This window comes from Crassostrea angulata, chromosome 7, assembly GCF_025612915.1.
Source record: "Crassostrea angulata isolate pt1a10 chromosome 7, ASM2561291v2, whole genome shotgun sequence".
Lineage (NCBI taxonomy): Eukaryota > Metazoa > Mollusca > Bivalvia > Ostreida > Ostreidae > Magallana > Magallana angulata.
In genome coordinates this window covers 12,212,098-12,226,906 of record NC_069117.1, presented here as the reverse complement: position 1 = coordinate 12,226,906, position 14,809 = coordinate 12,212,098, and the positions used below count along the sequence as shown (strand labels likewise).

At 34.6% G+C, this 14,809-nt stretch overlaps 1 protein-coding gene across 4 annotated transcripts in view; it reads left to right on the top strand.

The window, feature by feature from the left end:
• Positions 1 to 14,809, top strand: part of LOC128156088 (triple functional domain protein-like) — a 76,489-nt gene that overhangs the window by 41,884 nt on the left and 19,796 nt on the right. For all 4 annotated transcript variants that reach the window (XM_052818086.1, XM_052818087.1, XM_052818088.1 and 1 more), the window contains 3 exons: positions 2,477 to 2,717; positions 3,951 to 4,008; positions 4,382 to 4,490. In XM_052818086.1, the coding sequence (XP_052674046.1) occupies positions 2,477 to 2,717; positions 3,951 to 4,008; positions 4,382 to 4,490 (408 nt within the window). The remainder of the gene's footprint in view (positions 1 to 2,476; positions 2,718 to 3,950; positions 4,009 to 4,381; positions 4,491 to 14,809) is intronic.

Genomic DNA, 14,809 nt, shown 5'->3' with positions numbered 1-14,809 from the left:
AGTAAAAAGGATCACATTGTCTATTTGTCTAATTCATTAAGAGCTTCTTGATGGGGGATTATTTGGTGTGGCACAGGCAGATTGTCAAGGATTAACAGCAGTTCCAGCCTGCCGACAATTTCCACAGCAAAATATATCTCTAAAAATTTGAGGAGTGTCTGCTGACCATTTGCTGCTCAGTCTCAGTGTCTGCTCTTGGCTTCACTGATCCACTGCTCAGGCACCTCAGTGGACAAACCGTACTACACCGACCGCAATTACTCGCATGGAATAAAGAATCCATCAAAGTATCCTTCGTACATCTGAACTGATCCCACAAAGTGTGAAGATATATTCTTGCCTCCTGGATATTGAAGAATTTATGCTACAAACATGTTCTGTCATTTATTTTGCCAAGGAATGTGGTGTTAAGTTGGGTGATTTTAAGAATAAACTCATATCTTGGATAATGCTGTGAATTCATGTGAGCCCGATTCTACCCTTTGCGAAAAAAAAAAATCGTTTTAATAACTCGGGGGAAATTCTCTGCTATTAGAGAGTAATATGGCTTTTCAGTACATAGGAATGATGATTGTTCGAATTGCTCACTGGAAACACTCCAAGATGAAAAAGGTCAGTTTGTTACATGAGGGAGTCAACGGAAGAATATAAAAAGGTTTTCTTCTGTTTTAAAGATTTTAAGAGGTTTTGAAATAATAAGATTTCAAAGGATGTTGTGTTTGTCATCAAAGAAGCAATCACATCTGTGCAATTTATATTTGCTTACCATACATAAACATTCAAAACTATGATTTAATGAAAAGAAATTCCAATATTTTAACTTAAAATTTTGAATGAATTGGATATCTTAATATATTTTCCAATTTTCTTTTTTTGTAATCTAGATCTAGAAAAATGACAATAAAATCCATTTAAATTTTTAGTATTTATATGTTTAAATTTATTGATGTGAATAGAGATAGACTTACTTAATATTATTTGAGCCTTTGTCAAAAATTGAAATTTTCATTAATGTAACAGTTTAGTTAAGTTTATGAAAGTTTTTTCATTTACCATAACTTTTTAAGACAATTTACTGCATCTAATAAATAAATGCACAGATTTTATAAAATTTAAATAATACATTTTTAATTGGAAATGTTAACTAGATGTATTTGATTTTTTTCACATAAAATAAAACTTTCAACTGATACTATTAATGTAACAAAAACTCTAATCTAAGCACATGTGTTAAGAAATTAAGGCTATGTAAAATCCACTTCAGCAGTGAAAGCTACCAATGTAATTGCAGATTTTGTAATATCAACTTCTCTTGTAAAAAGCGAGTGATCTAATTGCAGAATTGTTGAGTAATGCTGTAGAAAGACGTTTGGAGTGTCTATTTTTAAGAGTATTGAGTAAGAGAAAAGATAGTGTTGGTTCATTGTATCACTTCAGATGATGGTGAATACATGGGAGTTCAGTGTGAGATCAATCATCTAGCAGATTGATTGCGATTGATTGTATGAGGTTGTTATGAGTGTGTTCACAACGAAGGCTCGTGATCCATTAATGTGAGATTATTATTGAACAACTGACTTGTTCTTGCACATAGAACACTTCAATGCCAATATAAATAACCAATAGAATTAGATAGTATAAAACTTACGTAAATATTTTTCGGCTAATCTTTTTTCAATTAGATACCTGAATGTATTATATGCATTTAGATTTTAGATAAATTTCATGCCTAGGAATAGATTATAATTTTGGTTACTTGAAACATAGAGTCTTTGTTATTGCTAATTACAGTGACCAAAAATAGATAACTGCCAGATGTCTGTAAGATTTAAAGTAGAAGTGGGCTCACAGAAGCACACACATTTCAGAGAGAGCTGGCAGATTGTGTGAACAGTTACATAATCACTTCTCTAGAGAAACTTTTCAACCATATGAATTATTTCTGTAAAATATATGACTGTCTTATTTCAATGAATTTTTGATTAACAGAGTATGTTAGTCTCAGTGACAATTTTTTGGTCCATATTTCATCATTCATTTAGCACTGATAAAGGGGAAATGTGGAATGGGAACCATTTATTTTTTATGATATTCAAAACTTCACAATTTTTTTTAAGGCAAAAAATAAAAAATGTGTGTGTATTTCAAGGATGCATTAGATTTTGCTGATATATTTTCTTTTCTAAGTTGCCATAAAGAATTTACTGTTGACCCTGAAATGGCAACATTTCTGTATGAATGATAGCTTTTATGTAGAACAATATATTATAAACCAAAACTCTTCAATAAGCCAACAAAAATTTAATGTAAATTGATGAAGTAGTTACAAACTTGCAGAGTTCAGATATACATTTAAACTTTTTAAGTTTAATGAAACTGATTAACAATTGCATTTCTTGTAAAGAACCAAAATTTTTAAAAGAATGATCAGAATTCTTCAACATTTATGACTGATTGAATGTGTGCTCTTTTCCAGGGTGATATCACTATAGTGCTTGAAGACTACTCCGCTGGCAACAACTCAGAGGTCACTGTATCTAAAGGTCAGCATGTGGAAATCCTGGACCCGGCACCAAAAGGAGAACCCAACTGGTGCCTTGTTCGAGTGCTCAATATGGAAGATGGAGAACCAGCAGAGGGACTGGTCCCCATTTCATCCCTCAAACCGATTCCTGCATTGAAACAACATGGAAACCGAGACAGTATGGGAGATGAAGGTATATTAAGAGAATCTTCCATATTAATGGACATTATGAATGTGTAGAACTTTTCCATTGTAAACCAAAACAATGGATACTGTAGAATCCTAATTAAACGTGAGGAATTAATACCTGTGTAGAATCGTGAGATGCATATCTCGCGAATTTTAAATCTCACTTTTGTTTTTTGGAAAGATGCAAACTAAATGAAACCATGATAAAAATTTGATGTTCTCAATTTTATATTCTTGCGATTTGATGCAAAATGGTTGAATCGAGGAAATAAGTATTTGTGTAAAATAAGAAACAGTAATCGCCAGTTTTATGATTTGAAATAAATATGCTCTTATGGTAAAAGGAAAGGTCTTTTGGTTGCATGCATGTATAGGAAATTATCTGTAAGACCCTATTGATATTGTAGTCCAATAACCAATGTCAGTAAGCTGATTAATTAAACAGTTGTTTATCTTGTAAGAATACAATGTAAACTAGGGATATTGTGATTAATATAGGAAGCTTATTGACACCGAGTTAGCCTTATATATACCTAGTTTTTATGAGCAGGTTATCTTGTCTACAAATTAAGGTCACACTATTTGTAAATTGCAAAACCATTTATCAATTTAGAAAGCTAAGATTTGTTTTAAATTATTTTGTACAGATATATACTTAGGTGAAATAGATGTGCTTGGTGATTGGATTGATAAGTCTAGAGATATCTGTCAGGAAATGACTGTGTTTTAATCCCAGGCACATTGTTTGATATGTCTTCCAGTTTTTCAAATAAAGTTGGAAACAAGTTTTGAAAATAGAAATTTTTGTTAAAGTCTATCCTTTTCAAAACTGTTGTTGATGATGAATTACTGATATTAATCTCCTTTAAAACAAATTATGATTTACTTCATTCGTTGGGTATATTCACATTTTTTTAACATAACTACAACCTCATTTTGCTTTAAACCTCATGTGAAAGATAACTGACTTTATATTGATTTACTTCATATTGATTTGCATTCATAACTGTCATTCACACATTCTTTGCTGTATTGAATAAGAAAAAATGTGTAAGGAACCACAGATGTTAAGAACTGAAGACTTTGTTGTTTATTAAGTTATTAATGTAGGGATTTGTGTCATGTTGCGTAAGGTATGAGTTTTATTTCCGTCTTCTGATAAACTACAGTGCATGATTGCATATTAAGTATGGCTGCTGTTTTTAATGGGCCATATGAAATTCCTGTTGTATTACAGATACTGAAGGATCCACCAGCGCCTCCCCTGTTCCAAAGAGAAGAGCAGCCAGCTTTAAGTGAGTCCTTGGATATTGATTGGCTGTAATAAATAGTGTGTTCATGTATCTGGTCATTTTTCTTCAGATAAACATCTGTAAAAGGCTTAGGAAGCATTGAACATGTTTGTCTGTCTAATCAGATTTTAGTTATCCAGAAGAAGTATGTGTTAAATAAATCTCAGCCTAAAATCTGTTCATACTGTCTAGATCCTTTCTCATTGCACTCAGAAATATCTATTTAATACTGAAATCATTTATTTTTAGAATTTGTAGAGTTATTTTTGGAACCTGCAGTGTCATTAAATTAAAAATAAATTATACATTGTGTCAGAAAATAACTTATTATGAGATTTTCTTTATCTGATTTTGACTGTTTATACTTTGTTGATAGAAAATGGTTGACAGCTCCTAAACGAGTGAGTCAGAGCAAGCTACCAGGCCCACCCCTGTCAGAAAACAAACCAAGGCTACCAATAAAACCAGTGCTGCATAGGAGACTGGTAAGTCATCATTATTTCTGTTGTCATTGGCCGCAAGGAGAGGGTAACTCCTACACTGCAAAACAATTGTTAGCGCAAAGGGAGATAAGCGTGTTGTGTCTGAGAGAATTCATTGAGATGCTAATGTTAGAATCTTGAGGTGGGAGGTTGCCAATTTGCTCTCCTGTGTCTTTCCCCTCAACAAGGAGTGATTATTGTGCAGGCATTGTTCCTGTCAGTAGTATACCGCACAAATTGGCATCATGGCAGATATAGCCAAAATAGTCATGCTGAAAATTTATTTTCTTGAAGTTCAAAAACACCCAGCACAAGAAGAGTTTGGCTGTGTGTTTGATGTCTGAGTAATGACAGGCCATTTGTTAGGTTGTTGTTCCTTTCACCCCACAGAGGTACTTACTCCTCCAGAGGTGCTGTTTCATCCTCATTGTCAATCCTAGTTAGAAAAAAAAATAATCCATATAAAACAAAGACTTGTGAGAGGCCATGTATTGCATAAGACAGTCATGTTTCTGACCAAAAAATTTCAAGAAGCAACACATGTTTTCATACATTATAGGATGAAGCAATAGTGTAATTGGTTCCCAACAAAGATGGAAAAATAAAACTTACACATCTCTTAATAGAAATATAGATGCATTGTAATACAACAGCACGATGAATAAATGCCATATGTATGTGCACTTGATATAACTCAGGTAATAAAAATATTTCCTTCTACAGTTGTACATGTATTGGTAAACTGAAGATCTAGTAACTTATGATGTAATTAATCCTTATCCAATGTCTAATGATGATTATTTCATACACAACAATCTTAAAATGTAGCTATATGATTCACAAAAATGCAAAGAGTATGATGGTCTGCAAAAACCTGTTGGTAATTATAGGTTGACATCTCAAAGCAATCATTATCTTTATGCTGTAGAATTATCTCTGGTGGATGCCTTATCAATTAGCATCTAAAGCAAATTTTATTTCTACTGAATTCATAAGTACATGTACAATGTATGTTTATTTTGAGGGGCACAGGAAATGGACTCTAGCAATAAAATACAACATTGAGTACCTACTAAGATATACTTATATAATTTCTTTCCCATACAAGTGGACGGTTAATTAGCAAGCAGGGTTTGATGCCCAGTAATGTCTAGGGTCCAATGACATGACAAAGACACGTCTGGGTTAACAACCCTTAATCTCCCCCTCAATCTTATCATATGGGATATCATTCTATTTGAATGACCTTTCATTGGATCAAGGACAATGTAATAATGAGAGGACATCATCGTAGCAACTTCTTAGAGAGGTGACATGGGCAGGTACTTTTGGAGGAGGATGAGCCGATACCTTGTCACTAATAGGGAGTCTTGCCTAGCAATGTTCAAGTTGTTGGTCACCCCTGTATATCAGCTGTAAGGACCAGTTTTTCTGGGTTGTGTACTGGCTTAAACACACACATGCAACAGCTGTTAGATGCACAGGGATGAGAACCTCTCTGACATCAGATTAACTATCATTCAAGTCCTTAAATCCCGACCATGTGTGGCAGACTGATATTCCCAGTGGTCAGTGATTTTAATTGGTGCCAGTCTCAGCAGGATTTGAGATATTTCTGATGGCATATACCTAAATGATGACCCTCTATTGCCTTATCGTGCTGTAATCTTCAGCAAAAACAAACTTTGGAGGGGAAGTTTAACAACATGTGAGCTTTGATGTACTGAAACGGCTGCATATTGAACCTTGTAAAGCTTTAAAACAAAATATTGAGATTTTTTTACTCCCATATCTAATCAGATTAGTGACTTTCTGAGTGGTTGACCTGTATCAGTCATTACTTGATACTGTTTGATCGAGTCGATCAAGCGTGGAAAATGGTGCATTCATCTGCTGTCTACATTTGTAATAAAAGGGCACACAAGTGAATTGGACAATCACATGTGTTTATGTAAGTCTTGATCTGGTTTAATTGGATTAATACATGATCTTTAAAGATTGGGAACACTTAGTGGTCGTTACTGCATGGATGTGTACAAAATGTGAGTACTCGCTCAGTTTTGTTGTCCTTTTGTGGCCAGTACAATGAGTTTTGTAATAACTTCCTTTGAGGAATGAACGTGCTTTGTGGTATATATGTTAACATTGCTGTGAGAACAAAATGCTGAAAACTGACACTAAGTCTCAGAAACAGTACACCAGCAGAGAAAAAACCCAACATTTTGGAGAAGGAAGTCCTTGTTAAATATAATTACTGCAGTAAGTACTTCAAACTTCTGGGACTGCAGACAGGCCTAGGAAGCAGACTTATATCAGTGTTTCATCTACTGAAACAGTGTTGTCTTTGAAACTCAAAGAAAAATCAGCGCCAATGGATGTAGGGAAGCATCAAAAAGTTAAGAAGAAGATCTCGGTCTTTCGCATGTGCACTTGTATAGTGAAAGAAGATGATTACAGATATGACAGTAAACCTTACACCAAAGTTGTGAGTAGCAAATTTAAAAATTAAGATAACGTCAGTGAGATTTTGACTGGTTAACATCACTCATTTCATTCACAGCATTTCCTGGACCTGTGTTATTTATCTCTATCAAAATATGATTAGGGGAAATGTCACGGGTCATTAAGTCAATCAGGCCCAGCATATATATCTGGGACTTCTGCCTGCGTAAAATATCACTGGTTATCAGCAAACTACCAATAGCTACTCATCTGATAGCATTTAGATTAATTTTTAATTTAAACTAGAAAATAGGACCCTCCATTGAATGCAAAAAATAATGTAATACAAGGATATATGACTTGCATTTACATTTATGTAGTATATTGCCCAACAATACCTAGATGATTTCGAGATTGTGTTAAAATGTACCAGTACATACAGAATTAGTCTATTTTAATACCTAGATTATCACATTTTTTGAAAATCAATATTATAGAGCTGAATGTATGCTGGTTTGACATGCACATATTTTAACCTGTGAACTAATTATGATGGAGAGACCTGTAAATATTGTTCTGCCTGAAGAAGACCATCATATTTGCCTGTAATTATTACAGTCATGAGATCGTGCTCTCAGGAGGTTTTGTGACAGCTATCAATATAAGCTATGGCCAGATGTTTCTGACTTCCATTTATATACTGAATTGATAACTTTATAAAATGTCTGACATGATGTGATACTGATGTAGCGGCTGTGTGTTTATCCTTCCATTTCATAAATTGATTTTTTTTTACCTATATATATCTCTAATAATTTAAGGTGAATTTGAAAACAGAATTTCTGAAGATGAAGATGCTAACCAACAAGCATTAATCACTTTAATGATAAAGTCAATGTTTTTGTACCTGTACTGTGTTTTTTGTTGTCGGCGTGGTAGAGAGGCGTGGAATTGTACTGTTAAAGTTTGAGGGAATCCAGACCTTCTTCATCAAGCTCCTCAGCTGCATCATCTTATCTACCTCCCTTGTCATTACAACTGTTTTATATCTTCCTGCGTCGTTCCTCTCACGGTATTAATTGCCAATTTTTTCCTCTTCTTCTTCTCCTATTTTTCATCTCTAAATTTTCTTTGAAGAATGAACAAAAGTTGGTAGGTCAAGATGTTTTTATTTTTGCTCAGATATCATTCTCACATGGTTAAAACCCTTGTGATAAGCAGTTTTGAAAGAAATGACAGATTTTCTTCAGAGTAACGAAAAATGGCAAGGAGGTAGGTGGTAGACATAGTACAAAGCCATTGGAAGTATTAAAGGATGAAAACCTCAGCTCTGGTGCATTCTACTTTTTTCTCTTGACATTACTCATTCTCTGGATCTTTGTATGTACAAAGGAATTGTGACAGGTTGAAGAAAAATGTCTCAATTCTGATAAAACGTGCACTTCTGAATTGACTCTTTCAATGGGTCTTTCATGATGTGGTTATGCTGGGATTTTTTTAAAAATTCATTGGACGAAATCCATCTGACTTTTAGATTCAGAGTACCAGTATAAAACAATATTACCAGGACCTTGAAATAAATTTTGATGTTTACATTTTCCCCAGAGGAAACTGGTGCTTACTTTTTTTTGCTCCCAAGTGATTGCTTTATCTGGAATTGATAATCTGCATACTCAAGGTTGGAGGAGATGAAATATTAAGAGATGTGTATGTGCTGCAAATGTAAACAAATAAAAGCAGCAGAGCTGTGAGTTGAAAGTGAATAAATTAGGAGTGTGTACATTATGACAAGTACTAATTATTTTGGCAAGCTTAGTATTATCTGCTCTGCCTGGTGTTATATCTTGAGCTAATCACTAAGTAGTTGCATTGAAGTAATCCCCTTGAATCGCTGCTTGATTCTGCTGCTGCTATTGCTGCTGCTGAAGTGCTACGTTATAATGCTGTGATCTGTATTGTGGGAGACAGAGAGAAGCAGACTATACAAGTCCTGGGATAAGACAATCAATACAGAAACAGACCTTAGTGAATGTGAGCTTCACTCTGACAGTTACATGTAGCAAGCTTCTTGGGATATCTATCTATACCATTTGAATGGGCAGCCTTGTGGTGGCCACAGATTAGTTTTGTGAGACTCTTGTTTTCTCTCTCTCTCGTGAGATGGGCCAGGACGTTTCCTCTCAAAGCCCATCCCGGAGGGGTTCCCTGACAGAGGAAGGACTGCCCACCTCCATGTTCTATAGTGAAGAGGTGAGTGATTTTTGAAAAGTTTCCTAGGAGGACAGAAAATATTGGGATGTTTATTACCCTTCACCCTCAACCAAAAATTAAAATCAATGCTTATCCTTAGGAATAGCACTCATTAGAATAGAACATAAACTTAAAAAACACACTCAGAAATCAATATGTTTCCATCTCTTGAATAGGGACAATCAGTGTCAAAAGGAAAACGCCAGATCAATAGATGTAGAGACACCAGAGCTGATTTATCTGGTCAAGCCTTCATGTGTGTCCTTGTATATACAATGTACAGGCATGTTATTAATGGAAGCAACTCGGAGAGGCTGACAGCATTAAGAAAGAGGCCTCTCCATCTCCTCTCTCCATTTCTCTCTTTCCCTCTTGTGTAAAATCTATAAAGTTTGAAGTCATTAGGGACCACTGGTACTGCTCTGTTGATCTGACATTGAACCAGAAGAAACCTGATGGATAATTCATATCTTGTCTATCATCGCATATGATCAAAGACTAATGAATTTTTGCCTCTGTGACAAATGGGGCAATTTCAGAATTTCCCATCTCATTACACAGTTTGGTCAAATTTTGTTTTTTGTTTTAAAAATTGATACTTTGTTGTTTTCATTTTTTTTGGCATCTTGAAAGTTTTTACGTTATTTACAAAAGAATATTGGTAGAGATAAGAGACCTAAGATAAATATATTGCAGTTGTTTACTTATTGGAAAACTGTCAGATCATGAGGAGAGCAAAATAAATCGGCAGACATTAGAAATAAACCATCCCTACTTAAAACAAAGATCTCTTAGCACATGCAGGTTGTTTCGCATTCCTGGAGCAAGAAATTTTTTCGCTCTGAAAAATTGTCAAAAACTGGTTGAGGCAAAAGAAAAAAAAATTTCTTTCGAGTAGGTTAAGAAATTACCTTGTGTTGAAGTGAATTAGTAATGTTTGGTATGCTCCAAATTTGCCAAAATGTAAGAATAAACAAATTAATGCAAGGAATTTTCTCTATTAAAAACTGTAATGTTTCTGTCAATTTTTGGTTTTAATTTATCTATGCCTCAGAGAATTATGTAGTCTGTACTTTTAAATGAATTCAAGGGTATGACCAGGACAACATAATAACCTTTGTTTTTGTATTGTTGTGTTTGTGCCAGAGTCAGACATCATGAAACGTAGAGCTTCACTGGAAAGAGAGAAAGTCATAGCAGGTGTACACAGAAACCTATGCCAACCTGCCAAAGTGGATTTCATCTTGTAGTAACATGAGCTATGTTCCTGCTGTTAAAATGAGTATGGTCTAGGAAATGGAGGGTTTTCTCTGAAGAATCAAAGTTTGATTAATCTTTTTTCTTTCTCCTTGCTTGATCCAGCGGTGATATATTAAAAGATTTCTTACATTTTGGGGGGATTTTTACGAGTGGGGGATGTGAGTGCGCAATAGCCATAACATATGATTTTTTTACATAAGATAAGATCAGTACACAACTGTAGCATGTATGGTTTTTTTAAGTTATTGTTACAAGTTATTGTTACAGTAGGTTCAGTACACAGGAGATACAAGTTCCCAACCATTTCCGTAGTGTCTTCCTCAGATGTCATTAAAGATTAGTAACCTCAATGGACTTCGTACTTTAACAGACCCTTTTTTCAGAGGATACCATTAGTAGATAGTGATGGTGTTCTTCTTTGCCAGGGAATTCTTAACATGTGAATCAAAGCCTAAGCGAGTGCACACGAGTTTGGAATTTTAAGTATCAAAATTGTGTTAACCTCATTGTTGTGTGAGGTTGGTCATATAGAGAAGAAGATTATGATTTTTTTTCTTATGTGGCCCTCAGCATGAAATGGAGGGTGATAGCAATTAGTTAATAAGAGACACTACCTTGTTTATCTGTTTTTAAATTGAAAAGGTTGTGGTATAATTATTTTGTGAGCACTTGAAAGTCTGAGTAAGCGCTTAGGTTCAAGACCTGGTATCAACAATATTACAGAAGTGTTTTTGATGTCAAAACATTCCACAGACATTGCCCAAAAAGCAAAAGGTGGAAAGATAATTTGCAAGAATTATGTAGGAAAGATTTAGTTGCACATCATTTAGTACCATAAGGTTAACAGACCGACTGATCTCAGATTAGCTGAAGCAGATAAATTGTGCATATGTTAGAAAATAAGTTTGGAAAGTGCATGTATATCAGTGATGTTTACATTTCTCACCATTCACACACAACTACCCCAATGTAAAGAGAGACGATAGGAGTACTGTCTGAAAATTATGCAAGTTGTGTGGCACACAAGCATCACATGATGAGGTTTATTGATCACCTTAACCAGATAATTTTTGAAACATTATACACAGTATATGGCAATATTACCATCATTGTGGATGCTGCAGAACCAGAGAAATTTTATTAGATATCCATCCTAGTGCCTTCTTGCATATATCTGGTGGCGTATTGTAAAACCAATCTGACATAAATTGGTCAGAGCTAGAGGTAAATAATATCATTACTTATGTAAGTTGTTATGGTTGCAATTATATCAGGATCATTTCGGCTGTGAACTCTGAAGACATTGTCTGCAATACTGGTACAGCATAGGTGCAGTTTGACCTTTGGAAGTGAATGTTAAATGACTTCTGTGTATCACCAAAGCTGGCTCTAGAGAGAAAAAAATGCTAAACGTACACTCGCACAGGAACATAAACATCCTCTTTAGCACTGTGCAGTCCTGAAAAAAACCTCAAGCCATCCTTGAAAGAAAAGATAATCCTCTATTAGAGCCCATGAATCATTATTATTACTAAATGCTTGGGAGAAAAAATATTTTTTTACAGCAGAAAGCAGAAATATATGCTACCCTGAAGTAGTTTTTAGCTTGAACAAAAAAAAATTGAAGGAAGTAGGATTCTTTTATGAGTAGTATTTGTTCTGTCTTAAAAGGCTCTAAGAAGTCCACTTCAAAAGAAACAGACTTGTTTTAACATAGAAACCCTGAAGCAACATCAATAGTACTTTATATATATTCAACCTGTGTCAGATCCACTAAGGAAAACAGGCGTTAAACATGTCTTTATGAAGGATGCAAAGTTTTGTGGGGTTTTGGTGTGTTTTTTTTGCATATTCAAAAGGGGGTTGTTTTGTAGAAAAAATTATACTTGTGAAAGTTACACAGAAACCTTACACCCATACAATTGAAACCCTTTTGTGAATGATATGAAAACCAAGTTTATTGAAGAGAATATTTGTGCTTACATATTCAATTTATATTTCATTTAAAGTTATACATGAAATTGGTCCATTTAAATGCCACACTAAGAAAATATCAAGATATAGATCTATTTGGTATGAAAAACAGTGTTTTCAGATTAACTTATCACCAGCTTGCTGAGTCTGATATTGTGTGATATATTGTAGAGTTTTTTTGTATGGTAGTCTATATATCTACCTGGGTTGGAATCAAACTGGTTTGTCACAGTTCTTTTAGACAGTGAATTGTATGAAAACAGCCAAACTAATCAATAGAGGCCAGTGAGAAAATACAGACAGCTCAACGTATCAAATACCTGTGAGGTTGCAGTGATGTCAGATCACACAAAACGCTGCTCTGTAACGTACCACCCAAACTTGTGATTTTCTAACCCCCAGAAAAAACGAAGTATTTTGAAATCTCAGAATTCTGGAAGAAAGATTTTAATGGAGTGTGTGATGTGTATTGGAAAAATTTAATGGACCTCAGCAACCCTTTTGGGTCAGGTATATTTAGAGACATTGTAATGCTGTAAACCGGGTACTGTTAAATTATCTCCGTCGAATGGTGAAGGCCAGTCTAAATATGGAATTCCTGCCATTAACCTATTTAAAAGCTTGCCTAGATCATGATTTTATCTATTGTCGTTGTCACAAGGACATGGCTAATTAAACAATGACGGGTGATGGACTAATGAATCTCACAGTGCAAAGTCAAGTTTCTGGGATAATATTGTTAAGCCAATGATTTGCATATTATGCACTCTGACACCAGTGTTAGTACACGTGTATGTGATGTTTTTTATTTAACTAGTGTTGTTTAAACTCTGTGGTTCACTTCTTTAGTGTACCCCCCTTAAGTCACTAAGAAGGAAGTGGGAACCTCTTGTGTAATACACTCAACCCATTTTGCATGTCAAATTCAAGTAGAGCTGGACTACACTGTAAATGTTTAATGGTGACAAAGTATATCTGGTCTAATAAAGGGAATAGATGGCAGTTTGTCATGGAGACAAGCATTCAGGAATAAAGTATTGATATTCAGGAAAAAAGGTGTTGCATTTCACTATAGGGTGGTGTGATTATCTGTATGGTTGAGGTTACTGCAGAGCCATAATGGAGAACAACACTGTGCTTGTTCAGATTCTTCATCTACTGTGCCCGTGCCAGCGAAAACAAAACACCAAGTACCAGATTAATTTTGTACCAAATGTAGGTATTTTTATAGTTTCTCATTTTGGAAATTGAAGCTTGATTTATGTAACAGTAATTTGTTTTGATATAAATTGTCATGACTTGATATGCAAGAAGTAAAGAGTTCTTTGATAGGTGATGATTATTTTGCTCTTTGGGGATGACACTCTCAAAGCTAGCAAAAATCGTGAGAATTTTGAAATGTTTGCCCCATTCAATGTACTGATAAAGATGTTCATGTCTTGGTAGTTCAAACAGTTGTGTGGGATATGATAACCAACTGGACTGAAATTTTGACCTTTAGATAGTTTTTGCACTGCTGTCTCAAAGTGCTATGGCTACATAGGCTTTCTTGCCATCTTGGCACTTGAGCTCTAATTTGTTTTTTGACAACTTCATCAAAAGATCATCTTAGACCTCAAATATGATTTTGTTCTATGTGTAGTGCATACTACATGCACCCTACCAGGAGGTTTGTGCTCCAAGCTCTGATATATATGATCACATTAATGTCTTGTTTGCATTTTTCTGCCATTGATGATATACTTTCAAAATAAAATTCTAGGTCCTACTTAAATAAGTTGATATTCGTTGCTTAGATAAGCAATAAATATTGATTGTTGCCTGATATTAGTCAATAAATAAACGTAAAACCAGCACAAAACAGCACTCTGGAGTTGGTTGTCAAAGATTATAAAAAACATTTCAAAACTATAAAGTAGAAGCTTGCTCCCAAGTGTGACATGTGCAAGTAATTGAGTCATTAATTATTTGGTGTAAATACTATGTGATAAATGGATTTAATTCATCAAAGCAGACACAGAACCGTGGTTGTAAGAACACATTAACTCCAGGTTAATCTGTTTATGTATAGCTTCACAGCTCAATAACCAGTGTTGTGTAATCTTTTGGAATTTGTTTAACATATATCAGGCTCCGGGGCCATATAACAGAGTTTAGCTAACTTTTGATTTTAGCCTGACTTTGACAATAGGGCTGAACTCATTTTATGGCCCCCAAAGCCCAGCATGTGTTTAAACTATGAAGTGTTCCTGCTGCTATGGCCAAAGACCCAATTTTCATTGAATCTTTCATTGTGTTTTTATCTCATGTTATTTAAACATTGATTTGGAACAATGCTTATGATTAAGCATGTCTCTCTTATCTAGTCCTGATCAAAATATATTATTCATTGTGCT